The sequence below is a fragment of the Sturnira hondurensis genome, unplaced genomic scaffold (genome assembly GCF_014824575.4).
Source record: "Sturnira hondurensis isolate 20B ecotype Veracruz unplaced genomic scaffold, ASM1482457v3 Scaffold0022910, whole genome shotgun sequence".
Taxonomy (NCBI): domain Eukaryota; kingdom Metazoa; phylum Chordata; class Mammalia; order Chiroptera; family Phyllostomidae; genus Sturnira; species Sturnira hondurensis.
The window spans coordinates 8575383-8597906 of record NW_028095541.1 but is presented as its reverse complement, the minus strand read 5'-3'; the positions used below and the strand labels follow the sequence as shown (position 1 = coordinate 8597906).

Genomic DNA, 22524 nt, shown 5'->3' with positions numbered 1-22524 from the left:
TCTCAAATAAACAATCTAACCTTACACTGAAGGAAATAGGAGAAAAAAAACCCAAAGGGAGTAGAAGGAAGGAAATAATAAAGATCAGGGTGGAAATAAAATAGAATCTAATAAAACAATAGAAAAACCAATGACAATAAAAGCTGGTTCTTTGAAAAAATAAACAAAACTGATAAACATTTAACCAGAATTATTGAGAAAAAGAGAGACATGAATAAATTAAAACAAATGAAAGAGGAAAAGTGACCACTGACACCACAAAAATACAAAGGATTATAAGAAAATGCAATATAACAATATATAACAATTATATGCAAACAAAATGGACAATCTTGAAAAAAATGGATAAGTTCTTAGAAACATTTAATCTTCCAAGACTAAATCAAGAAAAAAAAATCTGAACAGACTGATTACTCCCAAAGAAATTTAATAAGTAATCAAAAAACTCCCAACAAACAAAAGTCCCAGACCAGAAGTCTTTTTACCAAAAAAAGGTGAATTTTACCAAACATTCAAAAAACAATGAATACCTATTTTTAAACTATTCCAAAAAATATTAAGAGAAGTCTTCCAAGTCATTTTACAAGGCCACCGTTATCCTGATTTCAAAACCAGACAAAAACAATTTTAAAAATTATAGGGAAATATCTCTGATCAACATACATGCAAAAATCCTCAGCAAAATATTAGCAAAACAAATGCATCAGTTGCAAAGATCATATATCATGATCAAGTGGAATTTATCCCTGGGATGCAAGGATGGTTCAATATCTGCAAATCAGTTAACATTATACACCTCATAAACAAAATGGAGGATAAAATTATATCATTATAGCAACAGATACAGTAGAAGCATTTGACAAAATCCAGGGATGATTTATCATAAATACTCTCTGCAAAATGGGAATAGAGGGAACATACCTCAACATAATAAAAGCCATATATAATAAACCCACAGCTAACATGCTAAACAGGAATAAGCTAAAAGTGCTTTTCACAAGACAAGGATACTCAGTTTCACCACCTTTATTCAACATAGTACTGAAAATCCTAGCCACAGCAATCAGACATTAAAATGAAATAAAAGGCACCCAGATTGGAAAGGAGGAAGTAAAATTGCCATTAATTGCAGATGTCATGATTTCTAAAGATTCCACCAAAAAAGTTACTGAAACTGATAAATGAATTCAGTAAAGCAGCAGGATACAAAATTAATATTCAGAAATTAGTTGCATTTTTATACACCAACAATGAATTATCAGAAAGAGAAATTAAGAAAACAATTTCATTTACAATTGCATCAGAAAGAATAAAATACCTAGAAAAATATTTAACCAAGGAGGTAAAACACCAATACTTAGAAGACTATAAGACATTGTAGAAATAAATTGAAGAAGATACAAATAAATGGAAGCATATGCCATACTCATGGATAGGAAGAATTAACATCATTAAAGTGTCCATATTACCCAACACAATCTATAGATTCAATACAATCCCTTTCAAAATACCAATGACACTTTTCACAGAACTAGAACAAATAAACCCACACATGTATGGTCAAGTAATATATAGCAAAGGAGGCAAGAACATACAGTGGGTTAGAGACTGTGTTCAAATAATGCTGTTGGGAAATTTGGACAGATAGGAATGTGCAGAAAAATGAAACAACTAAATTTTTACACCATATAAGACTAAACTCAAGATGGATTTAAGACTTAAATATAAGACTCAACACCATAGAACTTGTAGAAGTAAACATTGGCAATAGTTCTGACATTTGTCTTAGTAATATTTTTCTATATATCTCCTTGGATAAGGGAAAACAAAAGGCAAAATAAATGGGACTACATCAAACTAAATTTTTTTGCATAGCAAAGGAAACCATTAACAAACCGAAAAAACCTACTGAATGGGAGAGCATATCTGTGAAAGAAAGATCCAGTAAGGGGTTTATATCCAAAATTTCTGAAGAACTCATACAATTTAACACCAAACAAAAAATCCAAGTAAAAAATGGGAGTGGAGCTGAATAGACAATTATCTTAAGAGAACATGCAGATGGCCGATAGTCATATGAAAACATGCTCAATGTCAGTAATCATCAGAGAAATGCATATTAAAACTACAGTGAGCCCTGGCTGGTGTAGCTCAGTGGATTGAGCATGGGCCTGCGAACCACACAATCACGGTTTGATTCCCATTCAGGGCACATGCCTGGGTTGCAGGCCAGTTCCTGGCAGGGGACTCACTAGAGGCAACCATTGATGTTTCTCTTCTTCCCTCTGAAGATAAATAAATAAAATTTTTGAAAAAAATAAAATAAAACCACAGTGAGATATCACCTCACACCTGTCAAAATGACTATCATCAATAAATCAACAAATAGCAAGTGTTGGTGAGAATGTGGACAAAGGGTACCCTCATGCATCGTTGTTAGAATAGCAAACTGGTATATATACTATGGAAAACAATATGGATTTTTCTCAAAAAATTAAAAATAGAACTACCTTATGACCCAGCAATTTCACTTCTGGTGTACATACAAAGAAATCCAAAACACTAATTTGAAAAGATACATGCACCCCTTTGTTTATTGCATCATAATTTCCAATAGCCAAGATATAAAAGCAACACAAGTACCTATCAATAGACAAGTGAATAAAGAAGATGTGTTAACATATACACAATGGAATATTAGTCATTAAAAAAGAATAAAATCTTACCATTTGCAACAACATAGATGGATTTAGTGGGTATTATACTGAGAGAAATAAGGCAGACATGGACAAATACCATATAATTTCACTTATATGTGGAATCTAAAGCACAAAATAAATGGACAAACAAAACAAACAGACCTATAAATACTGAGGAAAAAACTGAGGCTTGCTAGATGCGAGGGGTGTTAGGAGGCTGGATGAAAAAGATGAAGGAATTAAGAAGTTCAAATCGACAATTACAAAGTAGTCACAGGGATATAAAGCACAGCATAAGGAATACAGTCAATGATATTGTAATAACCGTGTGATAGCAGGTTGGTACCAGAAATATTGTGGGTCCACTTTGTCAAGTACACGATTGTCTTGCCACTGTGCTGTACAACTAAAACTAATACAAAATAATATTGAATGTAAACTGTAATTGAAAAATATTAAGAAAGGGTACAGGTGAGCAGTAATGCTTGGTATCAAGTGAGCCATTTCAGGTACAGGAAAATAACTATTTTCTGTGTTGGGACAATTAATGAGAATGATCCAAAAGCCAAAGCTGAGCCCTGCTGCTGGGGCCTTTGCATAGTGCATGACTGGCCAGCTTTCCCAGCCGCTCCCCCATCCTTTTAACTCTGCATTTTCTCTGTGAAAACAATGGAATGTTTGTCTAATGCTCTTCTCCTTAATACCTAGAGGATGTGTAGCATAGCTCCACTTTTGCTCCTTCTGAGAACGGCACTAAACAAGGGTTGGGAGCACATGTTTTTTTAACATATTTTACTCTCAATGGTCTCCTTCTTCCTGATTTCTGGAAACACTGATCATTTATAGAGTTTACCCAAAAGCACTTTTAAAAAACATAGTATTACCCACCACATTATATAAAAGTGTGGCCAAGACTACCTATGACAATATGCATGAAAGTGAAAACAATTTGCTTTTACTACTTTTCCCATCATGTCACAAAAGGTTCGGTACCAAAAGACATGAGGTAAATAATGCAAATATTTACTTCTAAGCCATGACTAACTGATTGTGTGAAGGTTATGTGAAAGCAGTCAGTTTGGACACACAAAAACAGCTGATGGTGTGATTTCAGGGTGAGAGTATGGACAACTTCAACTGGGGTGTGCGCAGGCGTTCTCTGGACAGCCTGGACAAGTGTGACATGCAGCTTCTAGAAGAGAGACAGCTTTCTGGAAGTTCTCCCAGTCTGAGTAAAATGAACCACGAGGACTCCGATGAATCATCTGAGGAGGAGGACCTCACAACCAGCCAGATCCTGGAGCACTCAAACCTGGTAAGTACAAGCTCTCCCACTGCAGAAACTGGGGGGTTAGTTTTTGAGACTAAAGCAGTAGCACAGTTTCCAGATGAGCTAAAGAAACTTCCAGAGTTGCTCAACTATACTCTGAACCATCTTGATGAGATCCCATTCATTTATTCTTTCCTTGATGTCCCTTGCTCTAAGGGACAAATCAGTAAAAATATTGCTGCATGGAATATCTGAGATTTTCCTGCATATGTTCTCCTCTAGGACTTTTATGGTGTCACAATTTATATTTAAGTCTTTTATCCACCTTGAAATTATTTTTGTGTATGGTGTAAGTTGGTGATTGAGTTTCTTTTTTTTTTTTTTTTTTTTTTTGCATGTAGCTGTCTGGATCTCCCAACACCACCATTTGTTGAAGAGGCTATTTTTACTCTATTTTATGCTTCTGCCTCCTTTGTCAAATATTAATTGACCATAGAGGCTTGGGTTTGTTTCTGGGTTCTGTACTCTGTTCCATTGGTCTATGTGTCTGTTCTTATGCCAATACCAGGCTGTTTCGATTACCATCAAGTGGTAATCGAATCACACTGGCCTCTTCTCTAAGTTGAAAATGAAAGCAAATGCCTGGGTACTTGTTATATTATTAGCAGTTGCTGGATGCCATCAAATGTGTTAGGGCCTAGATTTTCCCAAAATAACTTTAATTATGCCAGGGTCTTTTTTAAAATTCCTCAGACATCTAAATTTTAGGAACTATGACAGATGAACATTTTGATATGAGTATCTGAAAGTGTAGGTGTTTGTGTGTTAGGTGCTATGCCATCTCACTCCAGGCTGCCAGCTCCCATGTTTAAGTCCTGGTAACAGTGAACTATATATAGTAAACAAGACGTATCAACCACCAATTAGTTCATACAGTGGTCTGTACTCCTATGGAAAGAAGAATTAGAGTTTTAGCAAACATCACACTGAATTATTTCCTTTGTTTTGTCAACAGATTATGAATCTCTCCCCTTCTGAAGAGGCCAATCCCGTGGAATTGCTCACTTCTGCCTGTGACATGACCCCGGCTGACCCTCATTCCTATAGCACCAGAATGGCTAGCTTTGACTCTTCTTTGCCTGATATGAATAATCTTCAGATTTCTGAGGGTTCCAAGGTGAAGAGATTTTGGCAATTATGATTATAGTTTTCTTAAAGAAAAAGTCCTTCCAATTTTCTGAGAATTTCTAGGGGGTTGTGATTAGAGGGGTTACTTTTATCTTTTTCTTTCTTTCTTTTTTGAAATAATTGAGTTCGTGCATCTCAGCCTATGTTTTGAGGGGGTTTTTCTGGAGTTGCCTTGTAACTGGAGTTGCCACCCTCTTGTTCTTTTGATATGAAGTCTTTTTCAAATGAAACAGTCTGCATTTTCCATACAGGAAAACACAGCTGATTAATTAATGACAGAACAAATTGGTGTATGCCTGAGACTGCTGTGACTGGCAAACTGCTCTTTTTTGTCATGACTCTCATAAAACAATGTGCTATTGAAGTGTGGGTGTATATATGTATCGCAGGAAATTTTTTCCTATGTAGGAACCAATTATACAATTTGTACATTGATTCAGCCCCCGCCTTTTGGCAGAATTTTACTGTCAGAATTTTCAGTACCAGTCCCACTATTATAAACAAAGAAGATTCGCACAAAACAGTCCTAGCTGGGCTCTCTGAGGAGAAAAGTAAGTAATGGACACAATCTTCTTATTTAAAAGTTCAGCTTAAAAGAAAAGCTTACTTTATCAAAATTTCCAGAAGATATCCCCTCTGTAAAACTGTTCACTCCCATGGTGTTCATATATGTGCCCATCAGATTCAGATTTTATTTTCTTACACTAGATATACCAAAACAACCTATTCCTGTTAAGATAAAGTTGTCTCTATCTTGATATTATGATAAATTTGAAAGAAAAAATAAAATAGAAAAAATTATAAAAGTACATTCTCTCTGATACTTCTAATGGAAAAATATAATAATGGAAAAACAGTAATATTTTGGATTCTTTTATAGTGCACTAAAAACAGATCTGAAATCTAGAAAAATCTTATGTACTATAAACTAAGGGAAACCAACCAAAATGCATCACCTAAAAATACTGAAGCTTAAAGCAAAATTATTTTTAAGATTGTCCCATTGCAAAGAGATGCTGATCCAGGATTCTTAGTGTTAGTAGAGTCCTTTTTCAGAAAGGAAACTTACCTGAAGTTAAAGCACCAGCAACCCTAAAATTAAGAAATTAAATTTCATGGAAATGACTTCATGTTTCTCAGTCTTGGCACAGGCATTTTCTCAATTTTTCTATTTTGAATGCTCAACTATATAGATTGCTCATAGAAAGCTTTGCCTGAGTAATAATATTTTTGGACTCACAGAAATCATCTAATTCTATCAAGAAAAGATTGAGTTTAATTTCTGGAAAGCTATCTCTGTCTCAACATAATCTGGGTTTTTGCAATGTTTGATATATCTGTGATGTTACGAAAAGAAAATGAAAGATACTTTTATAAGAACTCAGCCATTCCATAATAGTGTATGCACACTAATAACCCAGACCAGTGACCATGGCCAGTCTCATGCAATTTTGAAAAGCAGGAAGAAAACAGATATGGATAAGTCTCCAATACCCAGTACATATAAATAATTCTTTCAAAAATGTGAGATGTGCTAACTCCCTAACACATCTTTTAACACTCCTGTTAATTTCCTTATTAATCTTCAATTCAGAATATGAAATGGGTGACTAGATGTCAAACATGATAATGCTTTAATTCATACACAGTTCTATTTTTGCCCTGCGTTTGTGATTGCTTTAAAAAAAATAACTCACTGAAACATGAACGTGTAATTTCTTCCTCTCCTCTTCTGGTTTGTTACCCAGTCATCTTCCTTTCTCTTATAAAGAACAATCAGTCTCCCCCTGGCCCCCCTGGCCCCCCTGGCCCGGCTTCAAGCCCAGCTTCTGTTTCCATGTGGCTTGTTATGACTCCTTCCTGCCCCTCCCTGATCCTGGTTCTGCCTGCCCTGCAGCCCTTTCATTGTGTTGCTCATTCTGCATTTTACAGTAACAGGAAAGTGCCCCTCGTATCTGTTATCTTCAAGGGATATTCCCAAGAAGACACTGTAGGTCAGTGGAACTCGGAGGATTTTCAGTGTGGAAAGGCCTGGCAGTGTGGTAGTTCAGGGACCACTAGGGAGCACTCACACACACTGGACACATTTCTTGAACAGCTACTGTACTGTCACTGACAGTTCTAAATTCTAGTTTCCATAGGTGAAGGATTCTATGTTGGAGAGTCAGCTCTGGATAGGCTGAGCATGTTCAGTGGGAAAACGTTCTGAATCCAGTGCTGTTGTTTCTAACCCCAGCTCCAGCCCTGATGACACACTAGTCAAGGCCTTTCCCACATGGGGCATCATTTCCTTTTCAAATGTGGGGCACTGTGGTCTTTCCAAGTTTAGCATTTGTATTCCATAATCACAGGTCAAATATGGTAAGCTCTTGACAGCCTTTTTGGGAACTATTGTGGAGAAAACTGAAAAATGAAGAAAGAACAGAACTTCAGCTAATTCCTAAGTCTGCTTATAGAAGTTGATGACATTATAGCTAGGAAACAAAAGCCCACAACACCTGTCATTGTCAGGATTTCAGCCTCTTTTCCTTTGGTTGAACAGACCTTCCCATGTATTCTCATATATTGGGCCGGGGATTCTTTTCTCTCTTCATTCTTCCAGGCTGAAGCTGTCCAGGAGGAGGAGGACACCACTGTGCATGAAGATGATCTTTCTAGTTCCATCAATGAACTCCCAGCAACTTTCGAATGCAGCGATAGCTTTAGTCTGGATATGACTGAGGCAGAAGAAAAAGGCAACCAAGCTCTGGACCAGTTCAATCTGGCAAGGTAGAGAAGCACTTGGTAGAAATGCGTGTTGCCAATGTGCGTGGTCCGTGGGAGTTCAATCACTCTGACTCAAATTGAATGTCACACTCCCACTGCTGGAACCTCCTTACAAAGGAGTTCAAACTGCCACGTAACCTGGAAGGCTCCTAGCAGGTTGGAACCATTCACCCCCAGTGTAGGCCTACGTGGAACCAAAAAGTACTCATGTAGGAACTCATAGAGCCACAGAATAACATACAAAGCCATAGCAGAACCTGGGGACATGATCCAAACCTTGTGAGCTTTGAAAATAAGCAAGATTGGCAAGCCTTGGAAATGAGAAGTTCTTTCCATTTTGAGTAAAAAGATCGGAACAAGAGGCTCTTTATAAGCTAAATACCTACTCTTTTTTGAGTGGGTGGCTTCCTGCCTTGTGGCTGGTATTTCCTTTTTTAAAAATAATTTTTCTAATTTAATTATTGTTCAAGTACAGATTTCTGTCTTTTACTCCCATCCCAACCTACCCCCCCAGTGGTCCCTACCTCCCTCCCATTTCCACCCCCCTTAGTTGTTGTCCATGTATCCTTTATACTTGTTCCTGTGAATCCTTCCCCTCTTTCCCCTGAAATTCCCTCCCCTCTCCCCTCTGGTCACTGAGATAAGTGAGATGTATATAGCCAGAGAATACAAATAGGAAAAAATTTAAATAGGAATAGAGATGTAAACATTAATGCAGTGTCTATAATAAATCAAAAACATTAATGCTACAAATTTACTTCAGGAAAAGAAAGTCAGAGCCTTAAAATTACTTCTCTGAACATTGAAAATAAAAGCTAAGTAGCAAAGTTCCACTGTTATAGTGGCCAGTATCCACTCAACAAATTGCTTATGGCAATGCCTAGAGAATAATTTGCCTTTTAACTTTTGTTCATATTCTCTCCTTTCTTTGTTTCTCTTTGCATTTCTCTTTCCTTTCCTCCCTCCACTTTTCTTCTGGGCATTTATGCATATGAACTCATTTAAAAAAGTTAAAAGATTCAAAATTTTTGTTCTCGTTTTTCACAACAAAAAATGGCAACCACTGAAAGGGCCAGAGCCCAGGAAGGAACATTCCTGTGTCTACAGGAGTGGCCAGCTACGCACATGACAGAGTCGCTGAGGGCTCTGTAGAGAGGAATCAATAGAAAAGAATCAGAAAATCTAGAGATGAGAATTCTATTTTGTAAAATCAAAAAGAATCTCAGAGACCTTTGATTAAAAGCCAAGTTCCCAAAGCAAACCTCAAATGAAGGAGTGGTCAGGGTGGGCCCCTTGTGAAGCTGACTCAGGAGTAGCACTCAGACCATCCTGTAAGGGAAGAAGGACATCACTTCTTGACACAGACATTGTCATTTCTTCCAGCTTTGGAGAAGGTGACAGGAGAGTCTCTCCACCTCCTTCACCCTTCTTCTCGGCCATCCTGGCTGCATTTCAGCCTGCAGCCTGCGACGATGCTGAGGAAGCCTGGCGCAGCCACATCAATCAGCTCATGTGTGACTCCGATGGCTCCTGTGCTGTGTACACATTTCATGTGTTCTCCTCCTTGTTTAAGGTACAGTGTTCACCTCAAGTCAGAACATTTGGGCTCTCCAGGGAGCCAGCAAGCTTCTCATTTAAGAAGGAATTGCTATTTAGTTCTGGGTTTATACTATTTTCTCCTCCAAATATCTCTCTGAGTCCTCTGACCTCATCCTTTCTTCTGCTGAACCTGACCCACTCAACCTACACACACTGGCATAGTGAAGATTACCTCAAATAACTTAGGCTGCCGTGACATCCCACTCACTCTGACATTGTGGCCTTTATTGGTGCCATGAATCCCAGGCCAATATGATATCAGGGCCATTACATAGAATCTTCCTCCAAGCATTTCTTTCACCCCTGCTAAGACCTCTCCTGCATCTTTTTTTCTTCATTATCTGTTTTTCCTTTGTCTTTTATCCCCCCTATTAATTCCTTAAACATGCCAGCCATAGCTGTGAACCCATGCATAGTTCACTTAGCTGCTTCTGAACAGATGAAAGGTCATCTTCTGTGTCTCTTGTGTGAAGCATAGCGCATTTACTCCACAGTGTCCTTGTGCAAACTGGAACCCCCATCCCCAACCCCAAAGGGTTGCAGTACCAGATGTGGCCAGCAGAGGGATGCTGGATTTCAGTCCCTCCAGCCTGGCCCCCAAAGGTCTTGGACACACACACAGCTCTGTGTAGGTGCCTCTCCTGTGGACACCTTCAGATTCTGCTGTTAGCCTCAAACACACTTAAAAACAAGACTCTACTGCAGAGATGGCCAGAACTCAACTCCTGATTGGTGCTTGAAAGTTTATTTTTATGCTTGCCTATCTCCGGTCTTGAAAATTGTTTTTCTCGGTCTTGCTCTGAACATTCACTCTCCAAATTTCGTAGAATGTTGGTGGGCATTGGAGGCAGCCAAAGAAGAGGAAAAGTGCCTTGTTAGGAAGAAACTCAGAGGCCTTCAAGCATCATCAGAGTTAACTGACCCTGTGTGCTATGTTTGAATGGTGACATGGAAACATGGTTATCATACAGTTAACAAGAAAACTAGTTTAAAAATATATGTAGAATATTGCTCCTTTTTTAAGGAGCCTAGGAAATAATGAAGATTATACACTAATATTTCATTGTAGTTTACTGGGGGTAGTGAGATTATGGGTGTCTGGTTTTTTTCTTTCAAGTTTCTACTTTCCTATAATGAAAATGCTTTTCTTGAAGTATTTTCAGAGAAGCATTTTTCTAAACTTTACTTTTAAGAATGTATAAAGCAGAACTGCCACTGATAATACAAGGGAAAAATGGAAAAGGACTGTGTGCTTCCAACTCTAAGTGGACGTGAATAGTAGGTGGATAAGTGAACAGACGTGTTAGAACCCTCCTGACCTTTTCCAGAGGTTAAGTTCCGTTATGTGTGCAGAGACAGGGATGGTAACTTGGTTGGACTGAGAAATGAGCCCTCCAACCACCTTCAGGAAGAGCCGTGGCAGGAGGGAAAGGCCGGAAAATGAGGGATTGCCAGTATATAAGTGAAAATGAAAAAACTGGGATTACCTGCCTTAAATAATTTCAAGATCAGGAAGTTGTCATTTAGTTAACATAAAAGGAAATTGTCTTTCAGCCTCAAGGCCCTCCTGTGTTCCATGTTTGGAGAACTTTAGATCAATAGTGCTAAGAGCATGGTTTCTCACTGGTATTCATTTACCCTTAGTGAAACCTATTAGAAGTTGAAGTGGACAAACTAAGGCTGTGTCTGAGATTAACTGGGGACTGGAAAGGCTGTCAGGCTTAAGACAGAAAACAACTGGCTGCTGAAAGATAAAAATTCCAGAAACACTCTAACATTAAACCAGATTGAATTTTTAAAACAAACTACCAGAAAGCTACCATTTATGATTGATTTCATTGGTAAGGATTCAAGAGCAAACTCAATCCTTTTTTTATTTTTTTCAATTTATTTTGGGAGAAAGGGGAAGGGAGAAAGAAAGAGAGATACATACAATGTAAGAGAGAAACATAATCAGTTGTCTCTCACATGCCCCCAACTGGGGCTTGGCCCACAGCCTAGGCATGTGCCCTGACTAGGAATTAAACCAGTGAACTTTGGGTTTGCAGGATGACACCCAACCCACTGAGCCACACCAGTCAGGGCATAAAGTAATTTCTTTAGGTTGTTCTAAAGTCTATTTTTTAATAATGATTAATAATGCATATCTAAGGCTGTTGTTGTAACTTTTTTCTCTTACTAGACTATTCATGCTCAATTTTATAGTCCTGAGCAATACTTTCCCCTCTGCTCAGAGAGGTTATCTCTGCTCTTGTCCCTGGACTGTCCTCCCAATTGTATGTAAGCCCCTGGTGGATATCACTTCAGTGAGTGAAGCCTCCTTTACATTTCTCCCTTTCCCTGTCCCCTGGGCAGGTAACAGGGCCTTAATTTGACTCCCCAGCAGCCAGCACCCTCACTAATAGGTACTCGGTAAATGTATGAAAAATGAACAGAAATTTTTCATGGAAATCTTAAATGTTCAGCTTCTGACTGAATGCCAATAGATAACAGATTGTCACAAGAGCTGGGGGGGTGGAAGTGGGCCCCAGGAGGCTACTGGGTTTGGCTTTTTTTCATCACTGTGTTAGATCAATCCCTATGGAGTTTATCTGCAATAATAATACAAATGTAATCCTCCCGTTTCGGTTTTAATATTTACATTTAGCCTTGAGAACTTTCCAAACTACTATCAAATATCATGTGATTAAGGGAAATAACAGTAGCAAAATAGGTATTAATAAAATATGCTAGCATTGAAATACATTTCTACATATAGTCTATTAATCTCTTATCATATCCTCACCAAGTCTGTTAACTATTTTCAGACATTTTCCTGTGAGTCTGAACACCACATTTTCCTATGTTTAGATGAGCTTAAGGGAGCAGAAAGGAGGCAATTGCAAAAATAATTTGGTTTTCAAAGCAAGGAAACGGTTTCTAACAATCCTGTATGGGCATCTTTCCAAGTGTCTCAGTTAGTGTATTTCCTTCCTGCTGTTCCTGTGTTAGAATATTGCCATTGCATCATACCATGCCACCAGATTACAGGGCGTGTTCATGTGGAAGTCAAGAGGACAAAACTGAATTTATGTCCCTTAAATAGCACCTGCCTCTCTGTGTGGTTCCCTGGCAGACCCGACTTCTTGGTATGATAAACAACAAACCCAGGTCTCACCTCGTCCATGGCAAGGTGGGGAGAAGCCCAAACTGCTTGGGGACTCTGAATCCCACTCCCAGCTCTGCCACTCGACTGGCTGCCGTGATGCTAGACATGGTATCTCCTGTTCCCTTCTGCTTTAACATCCTGTCAGGTTTTGGGAGGGGAAGTTTGTATGGAAAAGTAGCATAACGCCATAAAGACAGATGTCTGTTATGCATTACACCAAGATTCTCAGTTATATCATATGCAACATGGTTGGCATTTTCCTAGCATAACTTATAAAGAATCAGCTGCAGATCGGCTTTCTCGTGGAGGAAAGTCTACAACTCAAAAGGTGTGACCTCTCTTTGTGGAGGTTGGTGCCTAGAACTGGAATTAGTTTTTCATTAAGTATTTTTATTCTTTTGGTTAAAGATACTGTGTGTTAGACATTTGGAGGCTAAAAATGTTGTCATTTGGGCACCGACACAGGCATAGTGAATCAGACTCTTCCTAATTGTAATTTTTCTTCAGGCAATGCGAGAGGAACAGTGACTTTTTGGAAGTGTTACACATTTATGGGAGGAATATGAGTGCTGGAGTGAGGCTTACCCCTACTCTATCACTTACTACTTGTACGAGCTTAAACAAGTGCCTTCATTTCTCTTAACCTCAGTTTAGTCACTTGGTTGTGAAAATTAATGAGTTCATGTGGACAGAGCTATAGGGCAGAGTCAATCAGACACACTCCCAGGGGAAATACTGTTGTAGGTCCCAGGTAGCATGTATACTCTTTCATTCTCCAGAAGCTGAAATGGTACTATTTCAGCTTTGTCTCAGGGAGCTGTGACCTTAGGAAACAGAAAGGACTTCCAGCTTGTGATTTGTTTTGTCTCACCCACATTGATATAACCTGGGTTACTTCTTGGTGATCGGACAGATAAGCTAGGAGGACCCAGCTGCTGATCAACACTGGCCATCAGCACAAAGAAAAGCCACACTTGTTGGAAAGACTATATGAGCATCTGCATGTTGGAAAGTGATGTTTTAGGAAGAAACTTGGTCCACACGGTATGATTATTTACTTCAGACAAACATTCACCTTACTCCCATCCCTCCCAGCCATATACACTGAGGACCTATGCTCATTCAATATTTCTATAAAGATTTTTCTAAATCTAGTCCATACCTTAAAACTTTATGTGATAACTATTTTGCCTTTCAGAATATTCAGAAAAGGTTCTGCTTCCTGACCTGTGATGCAGCCAGTTACCTTGGAGACAACCTCCGGGGGATCGGGTCCAAGTTCGTCAGCTCCTCCCAGATGCTCACCTCCTGCTCAGAGTGCCCCACCCTTTTTGTGGATGCTGAGACCGTGAGTGTCCCCGTCGTGCTCTGGTGGCCTGTGGCCTACCCAGCTCCTGGTGTGGACAACAGGGAGGCTTGTTTGTCTTGTGGTTTGAGCGACAATTACATTGTTTGTGAGCAGTGCTGGTTGTGATGTGACTCCCAGAGGCTGGAGTCAGCACAGTAATGAAGGCAGGTCGTTGAAGATCACCAGGAGAAAGCTCCACCTCTCTCTGGTGACTCTGACTTTGACAGCTATGAATATAGTGAGTTAGACCCCTAGAGCTGACCTCACCTGTCTGCACAATGCCAGGTTGCCCAGCCAGATGTGACTACAGAGGCAACATGTCATCATTTACCCCACCCGCCCTCTGGATAAATTCGTTCACCCCAAGTGGCAAGCAATGAGTATAAAGGATGATTAAAACCGTCCTTGGCTGACTTCTGACTTGTGACTTTATGAACATGACTCTAACCCTGCAAGACTGGCAAGCTCATTGAAGGTGTGGGGGGGCAGGGTGGAGGGTTGCCTTCCTGTACATCTCCCATACATATCACAGAACCACCTTGTATTTTGGATTATTACCAAGGTTTAAAACCAGTGAGGATGTGATTTGATTTTAAAAGTCTCTGGGAAGTCATTCTTGCTAAATAGATGATTGGTGTTTGGCTGTCTTGCAGCAGGGCATGAAATCTGAGAAATCATTCTTTCTTAAATGACTTAAAGTACAAATTAAACACAAAATCAGTTTGAAAGCCTATATGGACATTTGTCTTCACACTACTGCGAGTGTTACTGGGTGAATATACTGGCATCCATGCATGAAATGGACAGCCTATCTTAATGTGGGCTTCTGTAGAATACTTGCTAAGATTTGTCCGTCTGCACTGATATGGGAAAATGGATATTTTCATAGGACATTTGGGTCAGCAAGCTACTATTCAGTGCAATTGTAGCAAAATTAAAAATTGCACACTTTACATAAAAGGATGCCCTTCCCCATTCACTTATAAGTATACTTCTCTCTTCTGTGTAGTCATGCCTTGTCCAGGTATCTCTCTCGGTTGTTTTAATACAAATTATTTTCCTATCTTTAGCTCCTTTCTTGTGGACTTCTTGACAAGCTCAAGTTCAGTGTTTTAGAACTGCAAGAATATCTGGACACGTACAACAACAGAAAAGAGGCCACTCTCTCAGTAAGCATTGTGTTGCTGTGTGTCTGCATTCTATTAAAACCAAATGTGTTGCTGTGTGTCTGCATTCCATTAAAACTAGCCACTGTGAGTTCTTGGGAGGGTTTGGCATGAACCTAAGAGAGGTGCTATGGGGAAAAGACTGACTTCATCTATTCCTCTGCTAGGGATTACAATTCCAGTTCAGTGGTGGTGGAACTGTCAATGCTGTGGATGATATAAAAGCGATAGCTACACAGGACAGTTTTCAGCTTTCATTTTTAGCTCCATAATTTCCCTACCAAGAAATTGGACAAAGTAGGTATCTGCTTCAGATATCACTTCATCAATGTTTACCTGTTCTCTGAGATTTAAAATTGTTAATTACTTCCTTCCAGTGCTAGCTCACCCGAGACTAGTTTGAGATGGATTTTATTTCTCTTCTCCTCTTAACCATTCTTGGGGCCTGTTCCTCCCTGGTCTCATTACTTCTCTTGGCCTCCAATCCTGCTCCTAACTATTTTCTTCTAGATTAGACCTAGATCTAGAATGTAAAATGATGGAGACAGAGGTGATCCAAACCCCCTGATTTCTGACAAATTATTATGTAGTATCTATGAAGCACTTAATAGTCCAGACACTATAGAAAGAGCGTGGATTTTGAAGTCAGATGAACTTGGCCTCCAATCACTGCTTAGTTGTATGAAGGTTAGGCACCTTGGATAAGTTACTGACCTCTTACCTCAGATTGATCATCTACAAGACTGATAATAATAAATGTACCAAGTTTTTGTAAGAATATAATAATTTTAAATAGTTGTAACAACTATCATTTCCTGAATTCTGTGTGTCCAGCAACCTGATAAGAGTTATATCTTAAATTAAATCATTTAATGCTCACTACTATTCTGGGAGTTGCTACCACTATCTCATTAGCTAGGCGGAAGAAGTATGGTATTGAAACCACAACAGAATATTGCCATTAAGTATAAATAATATATGGAGAAAATATCCAACACAGTGCCTCATACATACAAATTACTGGTTTTTTGCTATTGTTATTGATCTTCTTGTGACCTGTCACAAGGCAAGAGTTCTAACATTCTACTATAACATTTCCTGTTGTCATCAATTTCCGTGGCTCCTTACCTGGTATTGCTTTCCAGCTTCTCAGTCATTGGTTAATAAATCAATCCTTTCATTCTGATTGGTGAAGCAACCAGTCTTTTGATGTCAGGTGTTAACTNAGGCGGAAGAAGTATGGTATTGAAACCACAACAGAATATTGCCATTAAGTATAAATAATATATGGAGAAAATATCCAACACAGTGCCTCATACATACAAATTACTGGTTTTTTGCTATTGTTATTGATCTTCTTGTGACCTGTCACAAGGCAAGAGTTCTAACATTCTACTATAACATTTCCTGTTGTCATCAATTTCTGTGGCTCCTTACCTGGTATTGCTTTCCAGCTTCTCAGTCATCGGTTAATAAATCAATCCTTTCATTCTGGTTGGTGAAGCAACCAGTCTTTTGATGTCAGGTGTTAACTTCAGTCCTTCAGTTGTTTTTTTTTTGTCTTCTGCCCAGAGGTTCATTTTCACATCTGGATTAGTTACTATTAGATGCTTAGGACTGGCAGACTCTGTAAATAGCTGAACCAGCCCTGACTCCTATGACTCAGATGACTGGACAGCATCCTACAAAGCAAAAGGTCATGGATTCAATTCCTGGTCAGGGCACATGCCTGGGTTTAGTCCCTGGTCAGGGTGTGTGTGGGAGGCAACATCAGTGTTTCTCTCTCTCTGTCTCCCTCCCTTCCCCTCTCTATAAGTAAGTAAGTAAGTAAATAAATGAATAAATAAATAAGTAAATAAGTGGCAGAACCATTAGCCTTTCTTTCATTCAAGTAGAACTGTCCCCTCAGAACCTACCTCAATGTGACAGAGAAGTAGATGTGGCATGAGTCAGGTTGCATTGTCTGAATCACCCAGCCAGGGAGGAAGTGTTGGGCCTTAACCTAATTTCAATTATATGAAAGTTTTCTAACTCTATATGAATTTGTTTTAATTTATACATAAATTAGGAATGGTCTAGTGGAATTCTTCAGAGTAATATATCACAGTGTTGACATTTTACTTTTTTAATCCTCACCCAAGGCTTTTTTTTTAATTGATTTTAGAGAGAAAGAAAAGGATAAAGAGGGGTGGGGAAACATTGACATAAGAGAGAAATGTCAATCAGTTGTCTCTCATTTGCGCCCCAACTGGGAATTGATCCTGCAGCCTAGGTATGTGCCCTGACCAGGAATCAAATCCCCAACCTTTAGGTGTGTGGGACAACACTCACACCAACTGAGCCACATGGCCAGAGCAAAATTGTATTTTTCAATGAACATCACTGAGCCCACTTAAACAAATGGTTTTACTTCAAATAGTTCATCTTCAATCAAAAAGAATAATTTTCAAAAAGTCATTACAAGCAATTTTTATGTTACTGTGATTAAAAACTAAATTATTTTTTTCTGGCAGAGGCAATGATAACACATTCTTAGAACATGAGTGAATTTACCTATGTCTGTGTCTCCTTATGACAACAGTGGCTGGCAAACTGTAAGGCAACATTTGCTGGGGGATCAAGAGATGGAGTGATTACCTGTCAGCCAGGGGATTCAGAAGAAAAGGTAAGAATAGTCTTTGAGAGTTTACCTTTTCTGTACTCTGACCTTGTGTGTTGGTTTTGATCCATCTGAGAATCATAGGACTTGAGAAAGAGGCAAAATGAGTCATCCATGCATCCACATGAAACCAGAAAAGTATAACAGAAGGAGGTTCAGACCAAGCATGACCGTGTGTTGATGAGGTTTGGGGTAGAGGGGTCTTGTTTTTGGAAAGATAGAGGTAGAAAAATAACCTTTCTTCTGGACATTGCCTAACTATACTAATTATTTTCTAATAATTCTGTTCTTCATTCAAAATGTGAAACCATTTTCATCTATCCATCACTAAATCCCTTGGTTACTTCAAAGAAGAGTCTTTGTTGACATTTCAGCACTCTATTTTTTAATTTTTTTAAATTTTCAACTATAGTTGACATGTAATAATACATCAGTTTCAGGTGTACAACTTAACGATTAGACATTTATATAACTTATGAAATGATCTCCCCAATGAGTTTAGATGACACCATATGTAGATATCACAGTATTCCCTATGTTGTACTTTATATCCCTCTGACTGCAACTGCCAATTTCTCCTTCTTATTCCCCTCACCTTTTTCACCCAGACCCCACATCCCTCCCATCTAGCAACCATCAATTTGTTCTGTATCTGTTTCGTTTGTTTGTTTAGTTTTTTAGATTTCACACATAGATGAAACAATATATTTGTCTTTGTCTGACATATTTCTCTTAGCATAATACCCTCTAAATCTATCCATCTTGTCACAACATGGCAAAATTTCATTTCTTATGGCTGATTAATATTTGATTGTATGTATGTACCACAACTTCTTTATCCAACCTTATATTGATAAAAACTTAGGTTGCTTCCGTATCTTCACTTGTAAATACTGCCACAATGAACATAGGGATGCATATGTCTTTTAAAATTAGTGTTTTGGATTTCTTCAAATACACAGAAGCAGGTTGCTGTGTCACATGGTAATTCTATTTTTAATATTTAGCAGACCCTCCTACTGTTTTCCATAGTACCTGCACCAATTTACAATCCCACCTTTTCTCCACATCTCCTCCAACACTTGTTTGTTCATTTATTGATAACAGCCTTTCTGACAGATGTGAGATGATGTCTCATTGTGATTTTAATTTGCATTTCACTGATGATTGGTGATACTGACATCTTTTCACATGTCTGTTTTCTATCTGAATGTCCTATTCAAGTCCTCTGCCCATTTTTTAATTCGACTGTTGTTTTGGTGTTAAGCTGTATGAGTTCCTTATATATTTTAGATGTTAATCTCTTATTGGATGTATCACTGATGAATATCTTCATCTATTTAGTAGGTTGTCTTTTTGTTTTGTTGATGGTTTCTTTCACTGTGCAAAATCTCTTTATTTTGATATCATCCCACTTATTTATTTTTGTTTCATTGCCTCAGAAGACATATTAAATTATTACTAATAGTCATGTCAAAGAGTTTACTTTCTGTGTTTTCCTCATAGCTTTAAGGTTTGGGGTGTTACATTTACGTTTTAATCTACTTTGAATTTATTCTTGTATATAATGTAAGGAAGTGGTCTGCTTTCATTCTTTTGTATGTGTCTCCATTTATTGAAGAGACTTTCTTTATCCCATTGATTATTCTTGACTCCTTTGGCATAGTTTAATTAACCACATAGACATAGGTTTATTTCCAGGCTCTCAATTCTGTTTCATTGATCCATGTGTCTGTTTTTATTCCAGTACCATCTGGTTGATTGCTATAGCCTTATACTATAGTTTGATAATAGTGCAATACCTCTGACTTTGTTCTTCTCAGGCTTTGGCTATTTAGCATTTGTGGTTCTATGTACATTTTAGGATTTTTTGTTGCAGTTCCATGAAAAATGCCATTAGTATTTTGACAGATATTGTATTGAGTCTATAGAGTGCTGTGGGTAGTATGGATATATAACAATGTTAAAGCACAGTATATGCTTCTATTTATTTGTATATTTTTCCATTTCTTCAATGTCTTACAACTTTATGAGGACAGGTCTTTTACTTCCTTGTTTAAATTTATTCCTAGGTATTTAATTTCTTTGATACAATTTTAAGTGAGGTTGTTTTCTTAATTTCACTTTCTGATATTTTGTTATTGTTCTATACAAATGCAACTGATTTCTGAATATTAACTTTGTTTCCTGCTACATTATTGTATTAATTCATCAATTTATAGGTTTTTTGTGGATTCTTTAGGGTTCTCTATAAAAACTATCATGACATCTTCAAATAATGGTGGTTTAACTTCTTCCTTTCTAATTGGATGACTTTCATTTCTTTTTCTTTTCTGATTGCTGTGGCTAGGACTTCCAATACTATGTTGAATAAAAGTGATGAAAGTGGACATCCTTCTTTTGTTCATGATCTTAATAAAGCTTTCAACTCTGCTCCATTGAGTGGCTTTGTCATACAAGGTCTATCCATGAGGTATCCATCCATATAATATGAAAAATAGAGAACCAAAGAAAAAGTATAACTAGACCACAAAACAAATATCACCCAGAATCATTAGAAAATCAAGCTGTGTGAAAGTCCAACAACCAGGGAATTAGAAAAGTCACATTCATCCAGATAGGTATGAATAATAAAGACATGAAGAGGCAGGAAGATGTGGAAACACAGAGGGGTGGTCCCATACCCATGTGTGATGGGTAAAAATTTGGAGGTATCCCAGTCCCATGCCAGACCACCTAGCCCAGGGTTCCAGTGACAGGAAGGTAAACCCCATAGCTTCTGGCTGTAAAAATCAGTGGGAGTTGGAGCAGTGGAAGACTACAGAACTCTCAGGAGTCTCCTTTTAAAGGGCCCTCAATGGACTTAGGACTTACAAAGACTCGCTCCCTCTGGACTACAGCACCGGAAGAGCAGCTAGAGGGCACCAGTGGCATACGAGGAGAAACTGAAGTGTCTGGCATCAGGGCAAGTTCAGGGGACAGCTTCCACTTGGACAAAACTTCAGATGCCAGGCAGCAGCACTGTCCTCTTCCTGAACCCTCCCCCACACAGAGCCACAGAGTAGCAACACCATATCTGAGACTCCATCAACCTGGTTTCCAAAGGCTGCCCCACCGTGGCAATTACTTAAGGTTCCACCCCATCCAAATTATGGGTGCACTTATATACAATAGGCCATGTTACTAAGACAAGGAGTCAAAGAAATAGAAATACATAGAAACAAACACAAGATGTCTGTCCAAATGAGGAAACCAAGAAATATGGCCCAAATGAAAGATGAGAACAAAACTCCAGAAAAAGAACTGAACAAAATGGAAATAAGCAATCAACCAGATGCAGAGATCAAAACACTGGATATTAAGATGCTCAAAAACTCTTTGGGTACTTTACAGAATAAAAATGACCCTAAGTGAAGCAGGTTACACTAAGTGAAGTAAAGAAAAATGTACAGGGAATCAACAGAGGAGTGGATGAAGCCAAGAATCAAATCAATGATTTGGAATATAAAGACCAAAAAAAAATCATTCAGTCAGAACAGCAAGAAGAAAACAGACTTTTTTAAAATGGATGAATAGGCTAAAAGCCTCTGGGAAAACTTCAAACCTACCAACATTCAGGTTATAGGAGTACCAAAAAAGAAGAGAAAGAGCAAAAAATTGATAACTTATTTGAAAAAATAATGAAAGAAGACTTCCATAATTTGGTGAAGGAAATAGACATACCAGTCCAGGAAGCACAGAGTCCCCAAAAAGATGGAGATGAGGAGAACCACACCAAGATACATCATAATTAAAATGCTAAAACTTAAAGATAAAGAGAGGATCTTTAAAGCAGAACAAGAAAAGCAAATAGTTACCTACAAAGGGATTCCCATAAGACTGTGAGCTGATTTCTCAAAAGAAACTTTGCAGGCTAGAATGGACTGGCAAGAAATATTCGAAGTGCAAGGTCTATAACCTAAATTACTCTATCCAGCAAAGCTATCATTTAGAACTGAAGGGCACATAAAATGCTTCCCAAATAAGGTCAAATTAAAGGAATTCATCATCACCAAGCTATTATTATACAAGTTGTTAAAGGGACTTGTTTAAGAAAACGAAGATCAAAACTATGAACAATTAAAATGGCAGTAAATTCACAGTTATCAACATTTGAATCTAAAAAACAAACTAAGCAAATAAGCAGTACAGAAACATAGATATGGAGATCATTTGGAGGGTTATCTGTTGGGAGGGAGAAGGGGGAGAATAGGGGGAAAGGTGCAGGGATTCAGAAGTATAAATTGGTAATTATAGGCTAGACAGGGGGATGTTAAGAAAAGTATAGGAAATGGAAAAGCCAAAGAACTTATATGCACAACCCATGGACATGAAGTAAGGGGGAGGATTGCCAGAAGCAATGGGGGATACCAGATGGAGGGGGTCAAAGAGGGAAACATTGAGACAACTGTAATAGCATAATCAATAAAATATATTAAAAAAGAAAAATAGAGGCACTTATTGAAGAAGATACTAGATACAAGAAATGTTGTACGTAGGACAATGACTCATCAGTCCCCTTCAAAGTAGGTACTGTGGGACCTCACACAGTTCTGCCAGACACCATCACCTGCCCCGTCATATTTCCCTGACTCTCCTAGGTAGTCTGAAATCTCTTCTCTTTCAAAGGTGATTTTAGTTT

At 38.3% G+C, this 22524-nt stretch overlaps 1 protein-coding gene across 4 annotated transcripts in view; it reads left to right on the top strand.

The window, feature by feature from the left end:
• Nucleotides 1-22524, top strand: part of FRY (FRY microtubule binding protein) — a 449099-nt gene that overhangs the window by 360109 nt on the left and 66466 nt on the right. For all 4 annotated transcript variants that reach the window (XM_037037290.1, XM_037037291.1, XM_037037293.1 and 1 more), the window contains 7 exons: nucleotides 3814-4014; nucleotides 4985-5146; nucleotides 7760-7926; nucleotides 9307-9496; nucleotides 13869-14018; nucleotides 15089-15187; nucleotides 17766-17849. In XM_037037290.1, the coding sequence (XP_036893185.1) occupies nucleotides 3814-4014; nucleotides 4985-5146; nucleotides 7760-7926; nucleotides 9307-9496; nucleotides 13869-14018; nucleotides 15089-15187; nucleotides 17766-17849 (1053 nt within the window). The remainder of the gene's footprint in view (nucleotides 1-3813; nucleotides 4015-4984; nucleotides 5147-7759; nucleotides 7927-9306; nucleotides 9497-13868; nucleotides 14019-15088; nucleotides 15188-17765; nucleotides 17850-22524) is intronic.